This window comes from Salmo trutta, chromosome 6 (assembly GCF_901001165.1).
Source record: "Salmo trutta chromosome 6, fSalTru1.1, whole genome shotgun sequence".
NCBI lineage: Eukaryota > Metazoa > Chordata > Actinopteri > Salmoniformes > Salmonidae > Salmo > Salmo trutta.
In genome coordinates, this window is record NC_042962.1 from 13,366,883 (window position 1) to 13,380,095 (window position 13,213).

The window sequence follows — 13,213 nt, forward strand, 5'->3', positions numbered from 1 at the left end:
AAATTGCAGCCTAAATAAACGCTTCACAGAGTTCAAGTAACAGACACATCTCAACATCAACTGTTCAGAGGAGACTGCGTGAATCAGGCCTTCATGGTCGAATTGCTGCAAAGAAACCACTACTAAAGGACACCAATAAGAAGAAGAGACTTGCTTGGGCCAAGAAACACGAGGAATGGACATAAGACCAGTAGAAAATGTGTCCTTTGGTCTGGAGTCCAAATTTGTCTTGTAGACATCCCGGGAAGGGCGAGTAGCAGTGATCAAGTGTTTTAGCAGCACGAGTACTACAGTCCATGTGTTGATAGAACATTGGTAGTGTTTTCCTCAAATTTGCTTTGTTACTATCCCCAGCTACGATAAATGTGGCCTCAGGATATTTGGTTTCCAGTTTGCACAAAGTCCAATGTAGTTCCTTGATGGCCATCGTAGTATCGGCTTGAGAGGGAATATGCACGGCTGTGACTAAAACTGAAAAGAATTATCTTGGGAGGTAATACGGTCGTAATTTGATTGTGAGGTATTCTAGGTCGGGTGAACTAAAGGACTTGAGTTCCTGTACGTTACCACAATCATACCATGAGTAGTTCATCATAAAACATACACACGTTGAACTCGGTGGTGTGTGTGTGTGTGTGTGTGTTCGAGACTTACACGATGGCATCAACACAGGGTGGCATGCCGTTTTGGATGTGGTATCCTTGCAGTCTAAATTTGATGTGCGTGTTTGACACACTTGTGCAGCAACTTGTGGTGACCTTAGTTGGCCGACGATCTGATAGATAAAAGGGAAGAAAGGAAGTGAGAGAGAAAGGAAGACAGAGAAGGACAGAAATAAAATATTTAGACAGGCAGCCCAATTCTGTTCTTTTGTTTTTACTAATTGGTATTTTGACCAATCAGATCAGCTCTGAAAAAGATCTGATGTGAAAGAGATCTGATGTGATTGGTCAAAAGACCATTTAGTGGAAAAAAATAAATGAGAATGGGCTGCTTGTGTAAACGCAGCCTCTGATCTCTAAACTAACCATAAACATGGTGTGTTTTTAGTTTGTATTTGTACTTATTATGGATCCCCATTAGCTCTTCCTGGGGTCCAGCAAAATTAAGGCAGTTTATACAATTTCAAAAACATTACAATACATTCACAGAAGGCAAAGGGGTGGCTATTTGAAGAATCTAAAATCTAAAATATATCTTCATTTGTTTCACACTTTTTTGGTTACTACATGATTCAGTATGTGTTATTTCATAGTTTTGTTGTCTTCACTATTATTCTACAATGTAGAAAATAGAAAAATAAAGAAAAACCAATGAATGAGTAGGTGTTCTAAAACTTTTGACTGCTATTGTATCTACTTTCTTTTTTGGGGGGGAGGGGACAAAACATTTAGAGTACAGATTATTGTATGGGACAATAAACAAACATTTTTGAGAAAGATAATTAGAAAAATAAAATATTGAGTAAATGTATTTATTTGTTTATTTTCATTTTGATAATAGATGAAAATTCACTAAATTTAAGGTTATTTGTTGATTTAAAAATACATATTTACTGATTTTAAGGTTGTGCCATTAGATTTGTAGTGGGATGGGGTCACAAGAAATTCTTGGGGAAGAAATTGGGTCCCCACTGAAAAAGTTTGAATACCACTGATGTTGAGGGTGGTATAAAGTCAATTCAGAATCCAATTCCAAATTTGCCTTGAGGCCACAGGTATGTGATGACCGCAGTGAGACGCGCTTCCAAAGCAACTACAGAACAGGGAATCCAAAGCTTCGATAGTGGGAAAACAAACATTTATTTTTCAAACAAAAAGTAATTTCATAGGCTGTATTCCATCGATGATCAAACATAAAAGCTTTCTAAGTCTTGACGTAGAGTAGTGGTCAAAGAACTGTAAGTTACTGCCATACCTGAGGTCTAGTAGACCCGTACTGACAAAAACCTAAATAGCTTAAGGGAAGGGGAACATGGGAAAAAAGGGGTGTGCCCAGGAAAGGCTCTATAGTGCTTTTAAATACCCATGATAACCATGATAGAAAAACAAAAACAGGAGTTCATCAACCATACTCCATAATGAAATATTTATACTTACATTCAATAATACTATTATTATAAATGGCGCAAAACAATTAATATAGTACAAATAAAGAAAATGGGAATTTAGGTCCAACAGGTGGCAAAATAGTTTTTACATTTGGCAATGCACCAGGGCTGTATTCATTACTGCACACTGTAACAAAATGTTTCGCAGCAGAATATGATTTGTTATTGGACAAGTTCAGGTCGGCACTCCCCATTTCAGCCTGTTAGCTTCAGTTTTGTTCCTAATGAATACGACCCTGATGTAAGGACCTTCTATATGGTACACCATTATTATACCAATATTGACCACTACTAAGAAAGGCGCTGAACACACAGAGATTTTGTATCTGTAAATGTTTTTTCTATGGGGTTCGGATAAGTTGCCGGATAACAGAGAGGAGAGCTATCTGTGATATTTTTGCAACTTTTTCCATCGCTTTACGTACATAAAAAGTTGAAATTTGATTTTTTTGGACGAACCTCATGGATACAAAACAAAAATGACAAATGCATAAATGACATCCATCTCTATGTGGCTGTGATTAAGTTGGAGTGATTTGTGAGTCCCAAACTGTCAACCGTTTGGGTGCTATTGCATTATACAGGGACAACACCGATGGAGAGACACTGTAAGCAAGTAGGACCCGTGTGTGTGTGTGTGTGTGTGTAAACCTTTTGTAACAGGGCAGATGTGTCTGAACGTAGAACTAAGGAGGAAACTAGATGATGATAATTCCTGATGGTTAGACCATCTGTCAGTGTGCCAACAGGGCTGTCTAACAGTAGCTAACAGGTAGGGTTTTGGGCCTCCCTCCTACAAAATGGAGTTCTGGGAAGTGCTTATGTGGCGCCTTTGTCCTCCTTCCCCCTTCATTATTTCCTCTGTTTTTACATGTTGCTCTCTCTCTTGTTCTCTCTGTCCCTCTCTCTCTCTCTCGTTCTCTCTCTCTTTCTCTCTCTGTTTTTCTCTGTCTGTCTGTCTGTCTGTCTGTCTGTCTGTCTGTCTGTCTGTTTGTCTGTCTCTCTCTCTCTCTTGTTCTCTCTGTCCCTCTCTCTCTCGTTCTCTCTGTCCCTCTCTCTCTCTCTCGTTCTCTCTGTCCCTCTCTCTCTCTCTCTCTCTCTCTGTTTTTCTCTCTCTCTGTCTGTCTGTCTGTCTGTCTGTCTGTCTGTCTGTCTGTCTGTCTGTCTGTCCGTCCGTCCGTCCGTCCGTCCGTCCGTCCGTCCGTCCGTCCGTCCGTCCGTCTGTCTCTCTCTCTCTCTCTCTCTCTCTCTCGCTCTCTCTCTGTCTCTCTCTGTCTCTCTCTTTGTCTCTCTGTAATTACATAGTCTCTGATTGGTCAGGTGGCTGAGCTGACGGCAGCCAATAGCAGCTCTGGTAGCAGTGCCCCCCGATCCCCCGGGAAGGTGTGTGTGTGTGTGTGAATGATTAGGGGTCCGTTTAAAACCAGACAGAACCATTTGTGGGGGCACAGTCTGTCAGTAGGGCCAGAGGGACAGGGTGCACCAGGAGACTCACACACACTTGAACATCCAGCCCCTAAACCGAACCGGTCAGGCGGCTTCGTCTGATACAGCCTCTCCTCAAGATCCAACAGAAAATCAACTACACACAATACAGGTAAGACAACAATGGGTTCAAGGGTTCGGTTGTTTGTTGACACCTTAAATATCACATATTGATCAAAACTGACCTGATGTCTGTCAGGTTGGTGAGTCATTCTCTTCAGTATGAGATTAGATTGTTCTGATCAGCAGAGAGATGGGGACCAGAGAGACTAGGTCAGGATTAAGTTCAGTTCAAGGTTAGGTTTAAGTCCAGTTTAAGATCAAAGTTAGAAAGTTGAAGTGCTCTGCCTCTGAAACACCTCTAGCCTGTGTAGGAGAGTCAACCAGCAGAGCAGCCTAAACCCCCGATGAGACTCAGGCTTGCAGACAGAACACCCTCTGAGGCTGCAGTTTAGACGGGTGGAAGCAGACCCACTGGTGGCTGTAGCCTGGAGACTAGACAGGTGGAAGCAGACCCACTGGTGGCTGTAGCCTGGAGACTAGACAGGTGGAAGCAGACCCACTGGTGGCTGTAGCCTGGAGACAATGTTTTTTTTTTTCTTGTGTCAAGCAAGACATCTAAAGATTGATTTAGTCCGAGCAGGACACTGGGTAAAAGGCAGCACTTTATTTGACAGTAAATCGTTTTTACAGTGGTAGGTATTTAACTGAAATTGTCCACAGGAGAGGCGGAGGCCATGGCTGGAGGGAGGAGAGCATCGTTCTCTGGTGTGCTCACTGTTGCTTTGCTAGCCACCATACTGCTGCCTGGTGAGTCACATGCATGCACGCTCAATCAAACATAGTTAAGGTCAGGATGGATGAAGGACTTTGTGATGGATGGAGTTTCTGATGGATGGGGTCCTGTGTGGCTCAGTTGGTGGTGTTTGCAACGTCAGGGTTGTGGGTTCAATTCCCACTGGGGAACAGTACGGGGGAAAAGTATGAAAATGTATGAATGCAAGTCACTCTGGATAAGAGTGTCTGCTACACGACCAAAATGTTAAATGTGAATATTGATTTTCGACCTTAGCTATCCTCAAGCCCTAGTTGAATCAGGCCTGGGATACAACAACAATGTGCATTGTCCACTCAGAGACCAGCATCTGATAATGACCTGTTATTATAACATGAAGTCATTTATGTCACTGCCTTAGGGAAACTGCCTCCATCATTTATGTCACTGCCTTAGGGAAACTGCCTCCATCATTTATGTCACTGCCTTAGAGAAACTGCCTCCATCATTTATGTCACTGCCTTAGAGAAACTGCCTCCATCATTTATGTCACTGCCTTAGAGAAACTGCCTCCATCATTTATGTCACTGCCTTAGAGAAACTGCCTCCATCATTTATGTCACTGCCTTAGAGAAACTGCCTCCATCATTTATGTCACTGCCTTAGAGAAACTGCCTCCATCATTTATGTCACTGCCTTAGGGAAACTGCCTCCATCATTTATGTAACTGCCTCAGAGAAACTGCCTCCATCATTTATGTCACTGCCTTAGGGAAACTGCCTCCATCATTTATGTCACTGCCTTAGAGAAACTGCCTCCATCATTTATGTCACTGCCTTAGGGAAACTGCCTCCATCATTTATGTAACTGCCTCAGAGAAACTGCCTCCATCATTTATGTCACTGCCTTAGGGAAACTGCCTCCATCATTTATGTAACTGCCTTAGGGAAACTGCCTCCATCATTTATGTCACTGCCTTAGAGAAACTGCCTCCATCATTTATGTAACTGCCTTAGGGAAACTGCCTCCATCATTTATGTCACTGCCTTAGAGAAACTGCCTCCATCATTTATGTAACTGCCTTAGGGAAACTGCCTCCATCATTTATGTAACTGCCTTAGGGAAACTGCCTCCATCATTTATGTCACTGCCTTAGAGAAACTGCCTCCATCATTTATGTAACTGCCTTAGGGAAACTGCCTCCATCATTTATGTCACTGCCTTAGAGAAACTGCCTCCATCATTTATGTAACTGCCTTAGGGAAACTGCCTCCATCATTTATGTCACTGCCTTAGAGAAACTGCCTCCATCATTTATGTAACTGCTGCCTTATAGAAACTGCCTCCATCATTTATGTAACTGCCTTAGAGAAACTGCCTCCATCATTTATGTCACTGCCTTAGAGAAACTGCCTCCATCATTTATGTCACTGCCTTAGAGAAACTGCCTCCTGCCCAGGTGTTTCTGGTTATGTGTTGACATGATTGACAGTTCCCCTCAGGGGCGCTCTATATGGAATCTCCTCTTTCCTCTAAAATTGTCTCTCAAATAGACCCATAATTCTCACCTTAACTAACCATCATGTATTTACAAGGAGGGAGACAGGGGGAGGAGGAGAGGAGAGGGAGGGAGGGAATTTGGGTGCGTTCTTTCAGCGTTACAACTCTTGTAAAAGCTTATTACCTGTCAGCATCAGAGTCCCGCTCTCTCCTCGCTCCTGCACCCCCAACCCTCCTCCTCCCCCTCCCCCTTTCTCCATCCTGTAAAGACTGCTGTTTCCAGATGTTCCAGTCTGAGACAGCAACATTTACCCCAACACCACACAGACCTCCCTCCATCCCTCTCTCTTCCCCCTTCTCTCTCTCTCTCTACTTCCATCCCTCTGAAAACTGTTAACACATCTTCCCTGTGGAGATGAAAGAGCAGGCATGCAGAGCTGTGTACTGTTTCCCACACACACACACACACACACACACACACACACACACACACACACACACACACACAGGTAGCTGGCCCAGTAGGGGTCCACTGTTACAGGCTCACCTATAAAATCTACAAAGAGCCGTGGTCACCGAACCTCCAGGCACTGCCAGTTACCCTTGCCCTGTAAACCTGTGTGTGTGTTTAATCGCACAAATTTCCACACAGTGTGCTATTAGTGTATGCAAGCGTTTTTGGGGTCTGCAGCTGACGTTGGCAACATCTGGCTCTGACAGTGTGTGTGTTTTCCCAGAATTCCTGTCGGCAGGGCCGGTGGTTCAGAAGCTCAAAGGAGATGGTAAATATGGGACTACCTAACAAACACACTTAACACACTTTACATACAGAACAATGTTTGATGCTTGATGTATCTCCAGTAGGGGATGCCACTGAGGAGACAGCGGTTGCCATGGCGTCACCAAGGAGGCTTGTCCGTAACCGTAGAAACATCAGCTGGTACAAGCAACACTCCGACTTCTGGAGCTGGTACAAATACTTCACGGACAATGGAAACACGGAGGCAGTGAGTACACACTGAGGAGTTTGGGGGGGTTAACTAACCACCCACCATCAGAGTTGAATATCGTCTGCTTAGAGAATAAAAGGGATATTGTATTTGAGAATGACATGGTAACTTGGGGGAACTCCGCAGGAATCTCTCTCCATGTTCTTGCTTATTTCCTAGCTTTTGCTTTCATCTTTACGAACCTTGTATGTACCTAGTCCTTTTCTTTAATACCTCTAACCTCATATACCTCTGACCTCATATACCTCTAACCTCATATACCTCTGACCTCATATACCTCTAACCTCATATACCTCTGACCTCATATACCTCTGACCTCATATACCTCTAACCTCATATACCTCTATTCTCATATACCTCTGACCTCATATACCTCTAACCTCATATACCTCTGACCTCATATACCTCTAACCTCATATACCTCTATTCTCATATACCGCTGACCTCATATACCTCTAACCTCATATACCTCTAACCTCATATACCGCTGACCTCATATACCTCTAACCTCTAATACCTCTGACCTCATATACCTCTGACCTCATATACCTCTAACCTCTAATACCTCTAACACCTCTAACCTCATATACCTCTGACCTCATATACCTCTAACCTCATATACCTCTGATCTCATATACCTCTGACCTCATATACCTCTAACCTCTAATACCTCTAACCTCATATACCTCTGACCTCATATACCTCTATTCTCATATACCGCTGACCTCATATACCTCTAACCTCATATACCTCTAACCTCATATACCTCTAACCTCATATACCTCTAACCTCTAATACCTCTGACCTCATATACCTCTGACCTCATATACCTCTAACCTCTAATACCTCTAACACCTCTAACCTCATATACCTCTGACCTCATATACCTCTAACCTCATATACCTCTAACCTCTAATACCTCTGACCTCATATACCTCTGACCTCATATACCTCTAACCTCTAATACCTCTAACCTCATATACCTCTAACCTCATATACCTCTAACCTCTAATACCTCTAACCTCATATACCTCTGACCTCATATACCTCTGACCTCATATACCTCTAACCTCATATACCTCTGACCTCATTTACCTCTGACCTCATTTACCTCTGACCTCGTACCTCTAACCTCTAATACCTCTAACCTCATATACCTCTGATCTCATTTACCTCTGACCTCATTTACCTCTGACCTCGTACCTCTAACCTCATATACCTCTAACCTCATATACCTCTGACCTCATATACCTCTGACCTCATATACCTCTAACCTCATATACCTCATATACCTCTAACCTCATATACCTCTGACCTCATATACCTCTGACCTCATATACCTCTGACCTCATATACCTCTGACCTCATATACCTCTAATCTCATATACCTCTGACCTCATATACCTCTAACAACTCTAACCTCATATACCTCTGACCTCATATACCTCTAACCTCATTTACCTCTGACCTCATATACCTCTGACCTCATATACCTCTGACCTCATATACCTCTAACCTCATATACCTCTGACCTCATATACCGCTGACCTCATATACCGCTGACCTCATATACCTCTAACCTCATATACCTCTGACCTCATATACCTCTGACTTCATATACCTCTAACCTCATATACCTCTAACCTCATATACCTCTAACCTCATATACCTCTAACCTCATATACCTCATATACCTCTAACCTCATATACCTCTGACCTCATATACCTCTGACCTCATATACCTCTGACCTCATATACCTCTAACCTCATATACCTCTAACCTCATATACCTCTAACCTCATATACCTCTGAGCTCATATACCTCTAACCTCTAATACCTCTAACCTCATATACCTCTAACCTCTAATACCTCTAACACCTCTAACCTCATATACCTCTGACCTCATATACCTCTGACCTCATATACCTCTGACCTCATTTACCTCTGACCTCATGTACCTCTAACCTCATATACCTCTAATCTCTAATACCTCTAACCTCTAATACCTCTAACCTCATATACCTCTAACCTCTAATACCTCTAACCTCTAATACCTCTAACCTCATACCTCTAAACTCATATACCTCTATTCTCGTATACCTCTGACCTCGTACCTCTAACCTCATTTACCTCTAACCTCATATACCTCTAATTTCATATACCTCTAGCCTCATATACCACTGACCTCATACCTCTAAACTCATATGCCTCTAACCTCATATTCCTCTCTATCCCCAGGTCCAGGAGCTGGACAAGGTCTACCTGGCCTACCTCCAGAATAAGAACCGTGCTGAGGGCCGTCGCTCCTACAAGGCCTACCTGGGTCACCTAGGGGACATCTACAAGGCCTGCGCCGACTCAGAGGACCCAAACTGTGTGGCCTCTGCAACCAACCGGCCCAAACCTGAACCCAAGACCCCTCCCAAGCCCGTCCCCGCCCCTGTCAAGGCCTGTGACCCCTACAGGTCAGTCATGTTAATTTATGTCTGTGTTATATCATTTTATGCTTATGAATTGATTCTAACCTAAGCTCCTATGTAGGGACCCGTATTGTCTCTATGCCGCCCTGGCACGAGCCAAGAGCCAGCCCCCACCTTCCCCCGCCCCGGTCAAGGCCCCAGCCCCCATGTATGCACGCTCCCCTGTGGCCGGTAAAGACCCTCATTCTGGGTACTACTACTACTCCCCTGCTGTGCAATCCTTCCTCTCCAAGGTACAGTATTACTACATTATTACTGCTACTACTGTACTGCTACTACAGTATTACTACACTATTACTGCTACTACTGTACTGCTACTACATTATTACTGCTACTACTGTACTGCTACTACAGTATTACTACACTATTACTGCTACTACTGTACTGCTACTACAGTATTACTACACTATTACTGCTACTACTGTACTGCTACTACAGTATTACTACACTATTACTGCTACTACTGTACTACTACTACAGTATTACTACACTATTACTGCTACTACTGTACTACTACTACTCCCCTGCTGTGCAGTCCTTCCTCTCCAAGGTACATTATTACTACACTATTACTACACTATTACTGCTACTACTGTACTGCTACTACAGTATTACTACAATATTACTGCTACTACTGTACTGCTACTACAGTATTACTACACTATTACTACTACTACTGTACTGCTACTACAGTATTACTACACTATTACTACTACTACTGTACTGCTACTACAGTTACTACAGTATTACTACTACTACTGTACTGCTACTACAGTATTACTACACTATTACTACTACTGTACTGCTACTACAGTATTACTACACTATTACTACTACTACTACTGTACTGCTACTACAGTATTACTACACTATTACTACTACTACTACTGTACTGCTACTACAGTATTACTACACTATTACTACTACTACTACTGTACTGCTACTACAGTATTACTACTACTACTACTGTACTGCTGTAAATGAACATAGTCCTGATTGTTTTATTCCCGTCCAGGAGCAGAAGGCAGAGCTGCTGCGTATCTGTTCAGCGGAGGACGTAGAGTGTCTCCAGTTCCACCTGAGAGCTGCTTTCGGCCACAAGCCCTCCGCTGGGCCCCTGCCCTCCTACGCCCACCTGGGCTGTGACCCGAAAGACCCCGCTTGTAAACCACAGCTGGTCCAGAAAGGCCCCTCCGGCCTCTTCCTCCGTTACCCCAACTGTGACCCCAGAGACCCTCGCTGCGCCTACGCTGCATCACTACAGGTAAGATCATCATCATCATCATTATTATTATTATTATTTTAGCTATTATCATTTTATTATCATGATCATGACTGTCCTTCCGTCCCCAGGCACCCCGTGCCCCCGCCCCCTATGCCCCGGCGGGTCCTGGTTCCTGCAACCCTCTGTTTGAGGACGGCTGTAACCCTCTCACCGCCACAAAGTTTGCCACGGCACCGGAGAAGTTCAAGGAGGAACACAAAGACGATCCCGCCGCAATGCGCGCCGCGGCCCCAGCCCCTGAGCAACGCAGTGACCCATTAACTATGTACAGGGATGCTTATGCTAATGCTAACCGCCAAGCCAATGCTCCCAGTGCTCCATATAGTGACCCATATGCCATATACCGCCAAGCCAGTGCTACCAGCGCTCCAGCTAGCGACCCATATGCCATGTATCGCCAAGCTATTGCTAACGCTCAAGCTAACGACCCAAACGGCATGTACAAACAAGCTAATACTAACGCTAATACTAACGATCCCTTTGCAATGTTCCGTGAAGCCGCAACCTCCATGCACAGACGTACCCACCCCTCCCCCCAGGGGCAGGCCCCCGTCCCACCTCCCCGCTATGAGGAAGCCCCCCAGGAGGATCGCCACCCGTTGGGCCCCCGAGGAAAGACCAAGGAGGGCTACGAATGCTACATTGGCTATGACAAGGAGTGCTACCCAATAACCCACACAGAGCCGCGTTCCGGTGCCCACCGTAACACCGCCTACCCCGCCGAGCCCTACGAGCCACATCTCAACGCTGATGGATCACGGAACGGAGTCCTGGAGCCTTCCGACCCCGACTGTGACCCGGAGTATGACACCAACTGCCGCCTGCGTCGCTACCAAACCCAGGAGGAGCTGCTGCCATACGCCAACGCCCAGGCTGAACACCAGGGGGGGCCAGAGGCAGAGCCCAGCCAGGACCACAGTTACAGCCAGGGAGAGCCAGAGAGAGACAGCGAGGCGGAGTCAGAGCCATACCAGAGTGGCCAGGAGGAGACCTACGGGGCTTATCCCCCTCCCTCGCAGGGGCTGTCGTACGGGTCCTACCCCTCACCCCAGCGGGGAATGCCCAGCTTCCAGGACATGCTGAGAGGTTACGGAGACCAGTACCCTGAACAGGATGACCACAGAGCATTCGCTGCTGACTACAGCAAAAAATAAGTAAACACACACACACTGCATACACAAAGACACACTACATATGCCATAAAGACTACATCAACAAAAACAAACCAACACACCAGCTAAAATGGGAGCAGATGACGTGGGACACTATTTAATACAAAATAATAATAGAAGACGGATTGAAGTCTGACACACACACACACACACACACACGTCATGTACGCACGCGCGAACAGGCACGCACACACGCAGTAAAGTGCTCTTAGCAGTAGGAGTTTCTCTCCACTAGATGTTTTTAGATGTTTTATCTGACAGTTTGTTAGCTTTTATTGATTGATTGACAATAATTGACAATTGATTGATCCCCTCCTTATTTAATAAATTCTCGCAGCTCTGCTTCGCTTCTGTAGCTACAAACCGCACATGTTTTTTGTTTGTTTTGTTCATGATGTATTATGTATTAAGTTTTTTTTCCACTTTGAATGTTTTAAATAAAAGCTTTGAAAAACGTGTATTTAACTCTTTATGTCCATGTTCTCGACCCCTATTGGCCATCAATGGTAATATTCTCTACTGACCCCTATAGGCCAACAGTGGTAATATTCTCTACTGACCCCTATAGGCCAACAGTGGTACTATTATCTATTGACCCTATAGGCCAAGAGTGGTACTATTATCTATTGACCCCTATAGGCCATCAATGGTAATATTATCTATTGACCCCTATAGGCCAACAATGGTAATATTATCTATTGACCCCTATAGGCCAACAATGGTAATATTATCTATTGACCCCTATAGGCCAACAATGGTAATATTATCTATTGACCCCTATAGGCCAACAGTGGTAATATTATTTACTGACCCCTATACACTTATAAAACGTTACGGTACTTCAACATTATGGTACATTACGGTACTTCAAATACCTAAATTGATGTTGACTCCTTTAAAATACACCTGGAGTTAGCGAGTGCACACGTTGGGGAGAAGGGTACAGAGCAAATGAACACGGAGAGAAGGGGAAGAAATCAAAATACGTTTTGAAAATCTCTCCTCCCCCAACTCTCCCACCTCTCCCCCAACCCACAGAAAGATAAGAAAAAAACACTGAAAACTCAACTTTATTGATCCAAGAGGATTCAGACTCAGTAACAACAGCTGTGAGACCAGAGGGAAAACACTCACACAGCTCTGTGTGTGTTTGTGCGGCAGATTGATCTTTATCATTACAGAACTAGACTGATTTGATTTGATTTGATTTGATTTGGATCTCTTTTAGTCCCCATTTGGACTAATCTTCCAAGAGTCCTTAAATATTAAAATACAATTTATATACGAACACATTTTCACATATAACACACTATTACAAACATACATAATATACTAACGTAATAAAAATAAATAATCAATCTAAAAAATATGAATTCTTCATCTACATATAGACTG

General features: G+C 43.9%; 1 protein-coding gene across 2 annotated transcripts; it reads left to right on the forward strand.

The window, feature by feature from the left end:
• The first annotated feature begins 3,403 nt into the window (after positions 1-3,403).
• On the forward strand, positions 3,404-12,276 carry LOC115195463 (protein piccolo). 2 transcript variants are annotated; one of them, XM_029755320.1, is made up of 8 exons: positions 3,404-3,707; positions 4,319-4,405; positions 6,608-6,652; positions 6,732-6,877; positions 9,120-9,346; positions 9,423-9,594; positions 10,383-10,625; positions 10,715-12,276. In XM_029755320.1, exons 2-8 carry the CDS (start codon positions 4,333-4,335, stop codon positions 11,798-11,800), a joined length of 1,992 nt encoding a protein of 663 aa, XP_029611180.1. In that variant the 5' UTR covers positions 3,404-3,707; positions 4,319-4,332; the 3' UTR covers positions 11,801-12,276. The 2 variants fall into 2 exon arrangements, with proteins under 2 accessions (XP_029611180.1, XP_029611179.1); XM_029755319.1 differs by having other exon boundaries at positions 3,405-3,707; positions 10,377-10,625.
• The last annotated feature ends 937 nt before the right edge of the window (positions 12,277-13,213 follow it).

Coding starts and splice junctions, on each gene's coding strand:
- LOC115195463 (XM_029755319.1), top strand. CDS start 4,333: ATGGCTGGAGGGAGGAGAGCATCGTTCTCTGGTGTGCTCACTGTTGCT. Junction 6,653..6,731: donor TCAGAAGCTCAAAGGAGATG/GTAAATATGGGA, acceptor ATGTATCTCCAG/TAGGGGATGCCACTGAGGAG. Junction 9,595..10,376: donor TGCAATCCTTCCTCTCCAAG/GTACAGTATTAC, acceptor ATTCCCGTCCAG/GAGCAGAAGGCAGAGCTGCT.